This window comes from Lutjanus erythropterus, chromosome 3 (genome assembly GCF_056507025.1).
Source record: "Lutjanus erythropterus isolate fLutEry1 chromosome 3, fLutEry1.hap2, whole genome shotgun sequence".
In the NCBI taxonomy this organism is placed as follows: Eukaryota; Metazoa; Chordata; class Actinopteri; order Lutjaniformes; family Lutjanidae; genus Lutjanus; species Lutjanus erythropterus.
This window is the reverse complement of record NC_139319.1, coordinates 2,194,894-2,209,817: the sequence shown is the minus strand read 5'-3', so window position 1 is coordinate 2,209,817 and position 14,924 is coordinate 2,194,894. Positions and strand designations below refer to the sequence as shown.

Here is a 14,924-nt window from a genome sequence, read left to right as displayed (position 1 = left end):
AACTCAACAAATCTGTCTGGAACATTTACAAACATCACCCGATAAATCCTGCTGATTCTACCTTTAATGGAACATTTATTTTGAAAGTCCTCCCTCAGTCTGACAGTAGAAGCAGCTCTACAGTCTGCAGACTACAAATAACAAGACTTCATACTTTAAAATAGCTTACAGTGCATAAACACCAAAGTCTGAGTTTGTGTGCGCATGATCCCTCCCTAAAACCTTTAGTTTTTCTCTCTATCTGAAAATCAAACACAGAAAGGCAGCATTTAAAACATACATCTGACCTAAAATAAATAATGTGAGAGCAACAATAAGGTCACTTAGAAACTTCACCGATATTACATACATTAATTTTTTTGATGGCCTTTTTTTTAAAGAAAGAAATCATTGACATGTAGCCTATTGTTCCATTTCATTCATAAATACTGAATTTGTAAACTTGATCAGCTTCCATTGGTTTAGAACAGAGGTTTTCAAAGTGGGAGGTGGGCCTCCACAGGGGGGGTCCAAACACTTTCAGGGGAGGCTCAGTGAATGGAAGTGAAAAATATGATGCTAGTTATCAAAAGCAGATCACATAGAACAGCATTGATGTGTTAAAGAGATAGTTCACACATACAGTTTTGAGTCATTTTACTGTTTTTCTCAGAGTCACAAACTAATAAATGTCTTTGGACAGAACTTTATTCTGTATTTGCTGGAGTCTGAAGTTGAAGAGAACCTGAGACCTTAAGGAACTACGGAAAATGCACAAAATGTGTAATTCAAATAGGAAGCCAAGTCTTCTTACAGACAGGTGACACATTTTAACATTAAACTTTCTGTCACAAAACATAATTTTGGTTGATAAAAGCACAAGAACATCTGATTTAATGTGATGAAGAGGTGAAATAATTGTTCTGTATATAAATATGTCATTTTGCCACAGCTGTAAGGTGATGGAAAAGATTGAAAATTCTTGAGAAGTGCTTGAATTTGACTTTGGAAAAGGTGTACAAGCCCTGAAATTGTGATTTTAGTTGACATGTGCAAATCTGATTTTGAGGACCTCAGAAGAGACAGAGAGACAAACTTTTTCCTCAGTTCTTAGTTTAGTCATTTGGTTCAGTTCTCAGTCAGTTCTGGATCTGTTCTGGGCCAGTATTAATCTGGGTGCAGCTGAAAGTAATAAAAGACAAAGAGAGGATGTGGGTTTTGTAGCACAGGAGAAACACACAAGTTCACTTTTCTCTTCTCTTTCCGGTTCTTTAACTTTCACTTTCTGTCTCGTGGTGACACAGATTATTTTCTCTCTCCGTCAAAAAGGTAAATGTGTGTTTTTACCGTCAGTTTTCATGTGTGATTTGTGTGTTTTCTTGTGTAGTGCCTCGTGTTTTGGGACTGTTTGTGTCTCACTGTAGTTTGACTCAGTCATCAGTGTAAAAAGTGTGTGAGTGTGTGAGAGGAGTCCAGGTTGTTCAGGACGTTTGAAACAGTGAAAAGTTGTTTCTCTCCTCTCTTTTTCTCTTTTTTTCTCTGTTTCTCAGTGTAACTTGTGTTGGATGATCTTCATTATGTCCTTTTAAGTTAACCAGTAACTCAGAGCTAACTGTCCTCTCCTGAGTTCCAGTGGCATTTCTTCCATTTCAACTTGCAATGCTGATGTTGGAGTTCTAATAGCACCTGTACACAATCGTAAAGCCTGATATTGAATATTGTCCAATTTTTTTTTAAAGATGTATGTGCTGCAGATCCAAATGCGACACTCCCATAGTCTAATACAGATCTTATCAGTCCGGTGTAAATGGTCTTTAATGCTGCTCTGTCTGACCCCCATTCACTTCCAACAAGACATTTGTTCTGCGTCTTTTGAGTAATTACCAAAATTCTCACAAAATCTGCTTTATTTGTAATTGAAAAAGTGAACCTGGGGGATATTTGACGAAGAAGTAAAATCTTTTTGGAGCTGAAACTCAGTAAAACATTGAGTCTGTTCATTGAAACATACATGAATAAAGTTTGCGTGGGGACTGTTAGACTGTTGATTGTTGATGATTGGTCAAATTTACAAAAAAGATGCCTTGAATGTATGAAATTGCAAAGATGTGCAAAACTCACAGTGAATGAATTTGTTTAATATTTTTGATCTTAGATTATTTTATTATCTTTAACATGTTCATAACTTTGTGTCATGTCTCAGGGTCTGTGTTCTCAGATTTTTCACATTTATTGAGGTGCTTTTTATTTACTTTTGTCTTTAAGTATCACAAATTGTAGCATAACAGATAAATATTAGATATAAAAAATGAAATAACTTAAATAAACTAAGCATTTTTCATTATTACAATGTTCCTTCAGCTCAGCAAACACAAATAAAGGTCTTTTATTTAAATAGACTGGTGCAATAAATCAGTATGTTTCCATGATTTTCAGTCCCTCCCTTCACCGACTGCCACTGATCATACGGCTGGGCAGTATATCAATATTATATCGTATTGTGATATGAGACAAGATATTACTACTACTGATATTACTACTTATTACTATAGATTTTGGATGTAGTTATATCATGATATGGTATCTTGTAATCAAATTGACATACATTGCTCTTGGAGGCTGTTTTAGTTTAGGGGGTCTCCAAGGAAAAGAGACTGGGAACCACTGATCTAAATGACTCTGAACTCCTGCTCTGTTCTGCTCAGTGGTCACGCTCACCTCTACACTCCTCTACCTGCTGCACAGGTTTTTTCATCTGTACGTCCTGGTTTTCATTGGCCTGTTTGTGATCAGAGAGCCTGATTGGCTACAAAACTGCAGATAAAAGGTTTGGATATTAATTCAAATTGTAGGTTTACTCAGCAGAGAAATATGATTTTAAAAGTAACATGAGTAGATTACATAGTGTAATGAATACTGAAGAAGAGCAAAACTGCAAACTTGAAAAAATACAAGTACCCAAAAATGACTTAATTACAGTAATGTGTGCAGGTTCACTTCCTTACTTCCACTCCTGTGAACAACCAATAATATACTGTGGTGAGATCAGTGCAGACTGATTTAACTGTCAGGAAACAATGAAGCAAATCAGGGTTTGTTGACACTGAAGTCATGAACATGTTGGTTTGTTGAGACGTTTTTCAGGCTGTTAGAATCAGAGCAGGAACATTAAACATGACTTTGGTAGAGAGCAGAGATGAACTGTGTTGGTATAAAAAGAAACAGAAGTGACTGATGAACAAGTTTGAATGAAATCAGTTTGACTGTAGATGACGGGGTTCAGTGTATCATTTGATAAAGTCATAATAAAAGAGGAAAAGCTGAACTTTGTCCTGTGCTGCAGGTTCAGGCTGGTTTGCAGTGTTTTATTACCATTATTGAAGCAGGTCGTCACACTCAGATGAATCTAACCATGTTTTTCTGCACAGACCTGATCAGGACACAAGTGAGCAGCTGGACTGACAGACACTCATGAAAATACACTGAGTAAGTGGAAATCTGCTGTTTGACATCAGTATTTATTTTAGGTTTGAAAAAACTATTTCCAGTTGTTTAAAGGTGTCCCTTAATGCAGACATCAGTTCAAACAGAAATTTAAATTTGTAAACTTCCTCACAGAGAGGAGACATCAGACCGTCACATACAGGTACTTTGATAAAATGTCATAGTTGTTCCTCCTTTTGGGTGATAGAAGACTGAAGACCTCATTAGTTTCGTCCAGTCACAGCTGTGTATGTTTGTGATGATGATAAATGATGTGTGAGCTCTGACAGCATGTTGTTGTGTTTGTGTGAAGGTGTGGACTCTGCTATGAATCAGTGTGAGGAGACAGAGGAGGGAGTCCCTCCCTCTAAAACCACTCTGTGTGGGGAACATGACAGCCAGACCAAAGCTCAGAGGTGAGATGAGCATCTCTAACTGTTCATGACAAATCACTCCAGCATCATTATTCACAGTCAGAGCTCTGTGTGTGTGTTGTGTTGAAGCCCAGAGCAGCAGCAGAGACCAGACTCTCCTGGACCTGAACCCAGCTGTGTGTCCATCAAGAGTCACTGGTCCATGAATTAACCTTTAGAGTTTAAAGGACAACTTACTTCAGAGACTCAGTAACTCAACATAGTCCCAGCTAGCTGGGAACGTTCCCATAAGATTACATCATGTTCTGTAAAACGTCTAACAATAGGCTTCATGCAAGAACATTTTCATTTTCTTGTATTAAATTTCTCTTACTTTTTTCGTATGAAGGGCTCATATGAATACTTCAGATAACTGTGTAAATGATCCACCTGTGTGTATTTGAGTGCACGTGCATGAGACTTGTAAATTATCATCATTAACGTCCCAATAATACCATATATGGCTGCACTTACTGCTCCATGTCAGGAGGTGTTCTTTCATGAAAATGGCCTCAGAGAGAAAAAAGAAGAACTTTATGAGTTTCAATATGAAAATGACTGCAGAGGGGAAAAAAAGACTCTCCACAGCCACAGCAAGGAGCGATCGATGACTGCAGTGAGAGGAGAGGGTTAAGGTGAAGTTTTCATCACAGAGACAGAGGACAGAATAAATGAGGATGTTTGCCTGGACAGAGACTTAATAAACCTGCATGTGCAGATATACGGTCAATACACCTGACAGCAGATAATAATAGATCACTGAATGAATGATGAGAGGTTTTACATGTAAGTTTACAATTATATTTGAACTTGAAATGCAGTCAAACAGGATAATGTCGACATAATTACAAAGTGTAATTTATATTTCAAAATCAAAATGTCTTCAAATTAATGAAATATGCAGTCATCAGTGACAAACTTGGGTTTGGATACCAGCAGATTGACTGCAGCTGCATGCAGCCACAGATGTTCTCTCCTCAGTGGGAACATCTGAAAACAGACGCTGGCGCTCAGAAAAGAAAGCTAAGTGGACACGAGCCCTGAGAGAGTAAAAGTATCAACACAGTCAGGTCAACACAGTCATCCTATAAGAATAAGACCAACTGAAGGCAATTAAAATGCAACTGTAATCACCATTCTTATGTTCACTGTTTAGTGTGGTCAACTATCTCTGAACTATAAGGTGTGTGATCCAGTGGTTGTCATGGCAACAGAAAGGATGCAGATGAAGATTTGAATGTTGTCTTGGTTTGTCTGTCTGTTTCTATCAGTGTCCACCAGCAGAGACCAGACTCTCCTGTACCCAACTGTGTGTCCATGAAGAGTGACCGGTCCATGTTTGAACCTCTTGACTTCAAGAATGAAAACCACTCTGCTGAAGAAAAGTAAGAATTTTAACTGCTGAATTTTTAAAATCTGCAGCTCTCCTTCAAATTTATTCCATACATCTTCAAATGCACTTGAACACCTCATCTGTGATGTAACCTGGGGTCATCAGGGTTTTTTGGTCTTTCAACAATCATACACCGTCGTCCAGGTGACCCAGCCAGGGTTGATGAGGACCTGTCTAGTGTCCAAGTGTCCTGTGTAATCCATGAACAGTTTACCACGTTTTATTGATGTTTATCATTTCAAGGAACACTCTTGTAATGTTCTCCAACTCCTCTTATCTCATCAGAACATATTTTAAAAAGGATTGTAGCTTCAAAGAGAGGGAATGATGAGCAACATGAGCATAATTAGTTTAATGAACTAATATTATGAACAGTGAGTCTCATGTAAGAACCAGTGTAGGAACAGATTGGTTCTTAAGTGGTACGTACAAGTGATTCAGGAGAACTTGTCACATTCACTTGTTTTCCTGTATTGTGAAAAAACTTGACTCATTAATAAGTTCTGTATGCAACCATGTATGTCTTCTGATATTTGAAGACGTCATATTTCCTGTTTTCTCACCAGACTTCAGGAGCAACAGTCAGAGGTTCCTGGTGGTCAGTCTGTCCAGCAGCATCCAGAAGACCTGGACACCATATTCATGGTTTGCAACTGTCCAACAACAACAACTTCTACCTCCATTCCCAATAAATTAGACATAAAATTTGAAGTTTTGTTTGTTTGTTTGTTTTTTCTTTCCAGCATCTGGAGGAGAACATTGTCACTTTTGTGAAGAATGAGCTGAAAAAGTTCCAGAAGGTTCTGAGTCCAGATTACCCAAAATGTTTAGAGAGGCAGAGTGAGGATGAGGAGGTGGTGGACAGTGAGGAGGAAGAACAGAGGAGGAGCAGCAGAGAGAAATTTCTGAAGATCACACTGAACTTCCTGAGGACAATGAAGCAGGAGACACTGGCTGACTGTCTACAGAGCAGTAAGAGGATTTTCACACACACAACTCTTCTCATATTAACAATAACATCCACTCACTCATCATATTTTTGTGTTTCTATTCAGGAACTTTTGTTCCAGTTTGTCGACGTCAACTCAAATCTAAGCTGAAGAAGAAGTTTGAGTGTGTATTTGAGGGGATTGCTAGAGCAGGAAACCCAACCCTTCTGAATCAGATCTACACAGAGCTCTACATCACAGAGGGAGGGGCTTCAGAGGTCAATGATGAACATGAGGTCAGACAGATTGAAACATCATCCAGGAAACCAGACAGACCAGAAACAACAATCAGACAAGAAGACATCTTTAAATCCTCACCTGGAAGAGATGAACCAATCAGAACAGTGATGACAAAGGGAGTGGCTGGCATTGGGAAAACAGTCTTAACACAGAAGTTCACTCTGGACTGGGCTGAAGACAAAACCAACCAGGACATACAGTTCATGTTTCCATTCACTTTCAGAGAGCTGAATGTGCTGAAAGAGAAAAAGTTCAGCTTGGTAGAACTTGTTCATCACTTCTTTACTGAAACCAAGGAAGCAGGAATCTGCAGGTTTGAAGAGTTCCAGGTTGTGTTCATCTTTGATGGTCTGGATGAGTGTCGACTTCCTCTGGACTTCCACAACAATGAGATCCTGACTGATGTTACAGAGTCCACCTCAGTGGATGTGCTGCTGACAAACCTCATCAGGGGGAAACTGCTTCCCTCTGCTCGCCTCTGGATAACCACACGACCTGCAGCAGCCAATCAGATCCCTCCTGAGTGTGTTGACATGGTGACAGAGGTCAGAGGGTTCACTGACCTACAGAAGGAGGATTACTTCAGGAAGAGATTCAGAGATGAGAAGCAAACCAGCAGAATCATCTCCCACATCAAGACATCACGAAGCCTCCACATCATGTGTCACATCCCAGTCTTCTGCTGGATCACTGCTACAGTTCTGGAGGACGTGTTGAAGACCAGAGAGAGAGGAGAGCTGCCCAAGACCCTGACTGAGACGTACATCCACTTCCTGGTGGTTCAGTCCAAACTGAAGAATGTCAAGTATGATGGAGGAGCAGAGACAGATCCACACTGGAGTCCAGAGAGCAGGAAGATGATTGAGTCTCTGGGAAAACTGGCCTTTGATCAGCTGCAGAAAGGAAACCTGATCTTCTATGAATCAGACCTGACAGAGTGTGGCATCGATATCAGAGCAGCCTCAGTGTACTCAGGAGTGTTCACACAGATCTTTAAAGAGGAGAGAGGACTGTACCAGGACAAGGTGTTCTGCTTCGTCCATCTGAGTGTTCAGGAGTTTCTGGCTGCTCTTCATGTCCATCTGACATTCATCAACTCTGGAGTCAATCTGCTGTCAGAAGAACAATCAACCTCTCCATGGTGGAAACTATTTAGAAACAAACCTGAACCAACATATTTCTACCAGAGAGCTGTGGACAAAGCCTTACAGAGTCCAAATGGACACCTGGACTTGTTCCTCCGCTTCCTCCTGGGTCTTTCTCTGCAGACCAATCAGACTCTGCTACGAGGTCTGGTGACACACACAGGAAGTCCCTCATGGACCAATCAGGAAACTGTGAAGTACATCAAAGAGAAGATCAGTGAGAATCTGTCTCCAGAGAGAAACATCAATCTGTTCCACTGTCTGAATGAACTGAATGATGGTTCTCTAGTGGAGGAGATCCAACAGTACCTGAGTTCAGGAAGTCTCTCCACAGATAAACTGTCTCCTGCTCAGTGGTCAGCTCTGGTCTTCATCTTACTGTCATCAGAAAAAGATCTGGACGTGTTTGACCTGAAGAAATACTCTGCTTCAGAGGAGGTTCTTCTGAGGCTGCTGCCAGTGGTCAAAGCCTCCAACAAAGTTCTGTAGGTTCACAGATAACTGCACATAATAATGTCATCACATGTGGAGTTTAATTGTGTCTCCACAGATTAATACAGTCATGAAATTAAAAAAATCACCATCACATTGTAGTTCACTTGAGGCTAAAATGATTGTGATCCCAGAGATGTGACTATAATTTTAGAAATGTTCATCAGTTGCTGTTAGATCCCAGTAATATACACAATAAAAACACTAATCATGGAAAAATAAGGGCAGTCATAGAAATGTGTTTTATTATATTGTAGACAACAGAAACAGTGTCAGTGTTTGTCTTTATCTCTAACTCTCCTTCAGGCTGAGTGGCTGTAATCTGTCAGAGAGAAGCTGTGAAGCTCTGTCCTCAGTCCTCAGCTCCCAGTCCTCGAGTCTGAGAGACCTGGACCTGAGTAACAACGACCTGCAGGATTCAGGAGTGAAGCGTCTCTCTGCTGGACTCCAGAGTCCACACTGTAGACTGGAGACTCTCAGGTCAGGATTTATTTTCTGTTTAACAGAGGAGCATTTAAATGTTACTTGACATACAAGTTAATGTCTATTAAAAAAGATCCCCAACATCTACTGGATTTCACTTCTAGATTAAACTCACATAGAACAAACAGTTTCTTCTGACAGACTTTCTGGAAATGTCTGTCTTTGTGAAAATGTCAGAATTTCATTTCGTAACATTAGCATCTTTAAATCCTCTGGAAACTCAAACCCACAATATCATATTAGCCATGTAATTTAGTGTTTCATGTACATACTGTAAATATCAGCATGTAAAACATGAGAAAATGGTTTTAATCCAAAATCAATGAATCCAACATATTATTTGATAAATCAGTTAGTTTGTAAAAGAAAAGCAACAAGAAATGTGAAAATATTGAGTGTAATATGTGGAGTATGAGGCTCCAGCTTTGTCTATCAATCAGCTAAGAGGTCCAGGTGAAGACCCCTGGTCTTTGTATTTTTACTATTTAAAGCAACATTTCCAGAGTCTTTAAGTAGTATTTTTACATTAACAATGGATCAAATGACTATATGTAATATAAAAGATGATCTTCCAGATGCATGATTTGTTTCTACGACACACAACTTAACTGTGTCAGTCAGTGTTTCAGTCTCACTGCTCTCATCAGCTTGGGGCGACACGGTGGTTCAGTGGTTCACACTGTTGGCTCACAGCAATGTCTCAGCGTACTCTGGCTTCCTCCCACAGACCGAAGACCTGCAGGTTCATAATAGCTGCTTATAACAGGTTCATTGGTGACTGTAAATTGTCCGTAGGTGGACATGATTGGTTGTTTGTCTCTATGTGTCCGTCCTGTGATGAACTGGTGACTTGTCCAGGGTGAACCCCGCCTCTCGCCCAGTGTCAGCTGGGATAGACTCCAGCTCTATGGATCATCTGTGTGTTTTTCATCAAACAAGCTGTGATGAAGACACTGTACACTACCTGTCCAGCAGCAAACAGCAGAGAGACACAGTTAGAGACTATCTGGTGAAGAAGGTGGAACATGTAGCAGCTAAAGAGCAGCACAGATTTCAAGATATTTTTCTGATCTCACAGATGTCTGATGTCTGCCCACAATGATTAAGAAGGTTTTGTTTTGGGCTAAAAGCAACTTTACTGTGTCTCCAGTCTGTCAGGCTGTCTGATCACAGAGGAAGGCTGTACTTCTCTGGCCTCAGCTCTGAGATCCAACCCCTCCCATCTGAGAGAGCTGGACCTGAGCTACAATCATCCAGGAGACTCAGGAGTGAAGCTTCTGTCTGCTGGACTAAAGGATCCACACTGGAGACTGGACACTCTGAGGTATGAACACACAACAAGAGCTCACACACTGTTTGTGTGTCACACTGACAAGCTGAGGACTGTTGGTTCACAGTCTGTAGCAGCAACACTGCTGATAACAGTGAAGACAGTAACTGATGTGCTGAGAGTCCCTGAGAGTCCCTGCATCTCACCAGTTACACCAGTATGTCCATGCTGGTCTGCCATCAACTGACCAGTTACACAGCACTACCAACCTGTCTGCTCACCGCTCAACCAGCTACACAAAACTCAACAACTCAACAAAGATCAATCAAATGGATTACTGATTGTTTGTTGAATATTTGTGTCCAAGTTGTTGAATGTTTGTGTAACATATGTTGAGTATAATGTTTGATGAATTATCACCTAAACTCTATAGATAATCTGTGAAACATCTGCAGATAAACTGAAACAGTTCAATTGTTGAAATGTTACAAATACTCTCTAAACTATCTGTAGGTGGACTATCCAAATAAAGTCTTACTCAATAGATAATTAAATAAATCAATTATTAATAATAATAATAGTCAACAAATAAACAGATACATATAAACAGTGACATGTTCCAAGTGCATCATTTGACGTGTGTGAAATGATGGTCTGGTCTGTTTGATTGTGTTTGTTCAAAGAATAAATTGATGACATCACTATTTCACCTTGTTTTTTTCCATGGTTGTCTGAACCTCTTAAAGGAGCAGTCTGTAGAATTTGAGGCTCAATCACACTCAAAGTGATAATTGACTTTATTTGAACTTTATTTATTGAGGGGAGTTTGACTGAGAGCAATGCTCTCTTTTTCAGGAACGTCCTGATCACATTCACACAGTTACACACATTCACAGCTGGAAGCTGCCCAGTACAACCACAGTCTGATCTGCCGGCCAGAGCAGCTCCACTGGAGCAGTTGGGGTTCAGGGTCTTGCTGAAGGGCACCTCAGTGGTGGTAATGAGGGAGGGGCAAGAGCTGCTCTTTCAATTTCTCCACCCAGATTTATCCTGCTGACGACCTCCAGGACACAAGCTTGTTTCTCAAACCTTTAGGTCACCACTGCCCCAACATTTCTGTTGACCACTGAATTAAAGACACTAGAAATGATATTTTTATCTTTTACTGTTTTATTGTCTTGATGTTTTGGATGTTTCCTTCTTGTCTGACCTTTTTATTCTTTGACTGTTTTCTTCTGAGTATTTGATGTAAAGTTGAACTGAGTCTGTGTGTGAAATGTGTTTTATAAATGCAGCTGTTTTGTCTTCATGGTGGATCTGAGTGAAGGTTTATGAAGATCATTGATGAAGAAGCTTCTGAAGGTTCATTCTGACTTTGTTTCTTCCTCCAGGGTGGATCATGGTGGAGAGCAGAGGCTGAAACCTGGTGTGAGGAAGTGTAAGTGTGTGTTCACTGTGATTCATGAAAACAAGGCGGCTCATGTTCAAGTAGTTTAAAGCAAAAGCTTCTGTATCTGCATTCAACTGTCAGTTTGAAAGAAGATCCAGAAAGATGAGAAGTTTTGCTCTAATTAACAGTCAGTCTGTTAATGAAGCAACAAATAAACCCATCAGGTGTGTTAGATGATAAACTGCTGCTGTGTTGTGTCTCGTTCTCTCCATCAGATGCCTGTGAACTCACAGTCGACACAAACACAGTAAACACAAACCTCAAACTGTCTGACAACAACAGGAAGGTGACACATGTGAGAGAGAAACAGCCATATCCTGATCATCTAGAGAGGTTTGAGTACTGGGATCAGCTGCTGTGTAGAAATGGTCTGACTGGTCGCTGTTACTGGGAGGTCGAGTGGAGAGGAGACATTCATATATCAGTGAGTTACAGAGGAATCAGGAGGAGAGGAAACAGTGATGACTGTTTGTTTGGATGGAATAATCAGTCCTGGAGTCTGAGGTGCTCTGATGTTGATGGTTACTCTGTCTGGCATAATAAGAGAGAAACAAACCTCCCCTCCTCCTCCTCCTCCTCCTCCTCCTCCTCCTCCTCCTCCTCCTCCTCCTCTGTCTCTCACAGAGTAGCAGTGTATGTGGACTGTCCTGCTGGCTCTCTGTCCTTCTACAGAGTCTCCTCTGACACACTGATCCGCCTCCACACCTTCAACACCACATTCACTCAACCTCTTTATCCTGGATTTGGAGTCTGGTCTGGTTCTTCAGTGTCTCTGTGTTCACTGTAGGAGGGAGACACACACACACACACACACACACACACACACACACACACACACACACACACACACACACACACACACACTTTTTGTCTCCATGTGTTTTTACTTTTCTGAATGTTCATCCAATTTTAAAAAAACAAAGTTTTTTTTTCTTGGACAGATCAAATCAAACATTTTATTTTGTACAAATCAGATTCTACAGTTTTTATAAATGTGAGGTTGTTATAAAATGTTTGACATTAGTTGTGTAATGTATCTGAGCTCTGAGATCTCTGTATCATCTCTTCTCATGTAATGTGTCTGAATGATAAATGCTGTGATCTGATCATATCTTTGATGTCACATGTGGTTTATATTTTAATCTGATCAGATAAAACATGATAAAACATCATGGATGGCCAGAAAGCTCCACCAAAAAATGTAAAACCCTTCTGTGATGAAATAATCTCAACACAAGGTGGAGCTGAAATTAATCTCAAAATCTTAAAATTTCTTTGTCACACTGTTAACACACTTTCATGCTTAGATTGTACTTCAGAGTTTTAGAGACTTTACCCTCCATTTTGGCCACTGAAATTACAAAGAAACCTGCATTTTTATGTGAAATACTTTAAATTTTACTTTTAATTCTCAGGAAAGAATGCAGAGGAATTCTCCCCTCTGCCATGAACCTGCATAAATATCTGGTGTTTTCTAATATTCATCAGTTTTCTTTCAAGCATTTATTTTTGCTCTGCCCCTAGAAGAAAATAAACACAGCAGATTTTACAAAATGCACCCTGCCTTAAAAACTTGACAAATGAGAATTCTTCTCGCAGGAAGTCTGGTTTAATGTAACTATTGTCAGACTGTTTTGGAGTCGTAGGGGTTATACATGTTGTACGCTGCCAGAAACAGGTTATGGAAATCAAAAAAGGGAAAAAGGAAGAATTGTGATCCCAGGATAAAACAGAGAGGGAACATGTTATCTTATATGTTGTATAAAACACAAGCTGCTGAAATGAAATACATTATATAAAAGAGAAAATGTGATTTAAATCAGGAATCATGTGATCAAAGACTAAATCAGTCAAAACCAAAACTCAGTATGAAAAGAAAAAAATTTGACCCCCTTCAGAAATGTTTAAGATTTATGTTTGGGAAAATACGTTTTTTGATATTTCTTTCACAAAAAGTTCTGTTGCTTTTTAACATCATTACAAAATCTAAACTACGAGACACAGAATGAATGTGTTCCAATATCCATACTTCCATACTATTAAACAGATTTAATATGTGCCAGTACATTCTGTATCAAAGTATATATGCTGTATCCATTACTTAGAATCATTGCACATGTATGTACACAGATATTCAACGTTATTTATCATTAAAGAACACAGAGCTACACAATGAAATGAGTTTTAGTCCCTTTATACAATATACGCTGATAATTAAATTAAAAGTAGAATAGTTTAAAATTTAACATACAGATAAAAATATTAATTAAAAGTATTGTATATAAAATTCCTTCTTTATATTATAACTAAATGTATATTGCACTGCAGTGTCTAAGTGAATTTAAAGGTACATTTTACCCAGCATGCAACAGCACTTAGTAAGAGTAGCTGCACACTAAAAGTAAGAAGAAAAAGCGATTTGGAATGTGGCCTCTATCCTTTTCTGGCATAATAAATATTCTGGGTGTGTTCCAATAACCACACTCCCTCACCGTCTCCTGCTTCACTGAAAAGTCCTTTTTCAGTATTTGTGACCCGGAGGCTTCATGTTTTTCACAACACACCTGTGCACCTGTTTCATTCTGGTCCCTGATTGGCTCCAAACTCACTGTGATGTAATCAATCCTGCAGGTACGTCCAGGAGTTAAACTGAGATGTAAGTATAAAAAGAAATGTGCCTCCTTCCGCAGATGGACGTGAAACAAACTGTGAACAGTGAATAAAAAGAAGAAAACACATTTTGAGTGGAGGAGAGTTTATAGTTCAAAATAGTTCTGGACAATATATCAATATTATACTGTATCATGATATGATATCGTCTTAGATTCTGACGTTCGTTTCATCATGATATGACATAAGAGTCTTACTTCTACTTATAATTTGTCTTTACCTACTTGATGTTTGTATCCACATTATTGATGATTATCAAAAGTCTCATTGTGTTAATTAGGGATGTTAATGATTAAACATGAATCGATTAATGGCTGTGAAGAATTTAACCAATTAAAATGTATTTATAATTAATCAATAGTCTATAAATGGCTGATGTTTTGTTAAAGGAAACTTCAACATTAAATGAGGAAGAGAAAAGATAAAAATTTAAAAGGTCTGTCTCATATTAGTTACTAATGATTAATCAATTGTTAATATTTTTAACTGTCAGCTAAGAAAAATTTGTAACTCTAGTGTTAATATTTTATGAAAGCATCAACAGTCATATCTATAATATTGTTGTAAATCAATAAACTTAGTTGAAATATTAATAAAAATATATAATAAACATTGTGATATTTGATTTTAGGCATATCACCCAGCAATAATACAACACACTTATTTTATTACTTATTATACGATCAATAATGATCAATAGACTAAGCCTGGTTCATTATTAGGATCATTTAATGTCAGTTAATGTTCATCCACACGTCTTGTATAATTTTCTTTTCATACAAAACATTAAAGTGAGGAGATTTTTTGGATCAAAGTGGAAAAGAGTAAATGTATAAAGTGAGTTTAGTTCATACAGTACAGGGTACCATCAGTGTGAAGTATTGATTAGGACAGTTAGTCTTGTGCAGTTGAGTTCA

The 14,924-nt window shown here is 38.8% G+C and overlaps 1 protein-coding gene across 1 annotated transcript; it reads left to right on the top strand.

Annotated features, from left to right (window-relative positions):
* The first annotated feature begins 5,177 nt into the window (after window positions 1-5,177).
* LOC146329377 (protein NLRC3-like) lies at window positions 5,178-12,224 on the top strand. Its single transcript, XM_084714615.1, has 8 exons — window positions 5,178-5,260; window positions 5,835-5,913; window positions 6,012-6,240; window positions 6,324-8,127; window positions 8,441-8,614; window positions 9,768-9,941; window positions 11,279-11,325; window positions 11,553-12,224. Exons 1-8 carry the CDS (start codon window positions 5,193-5,195, stop codon window positions 12,122-12,124), a joined length of 3,147 nt encoding a protein of 1,048 aa, XP_084570741.1. The 5' UTR covers window positions 5,178-5,192; the 3' UTR covers window positions 12,125-12,224.
* Window positions 12,225-14,924: the final 2,700 nt, after the last annotated feature.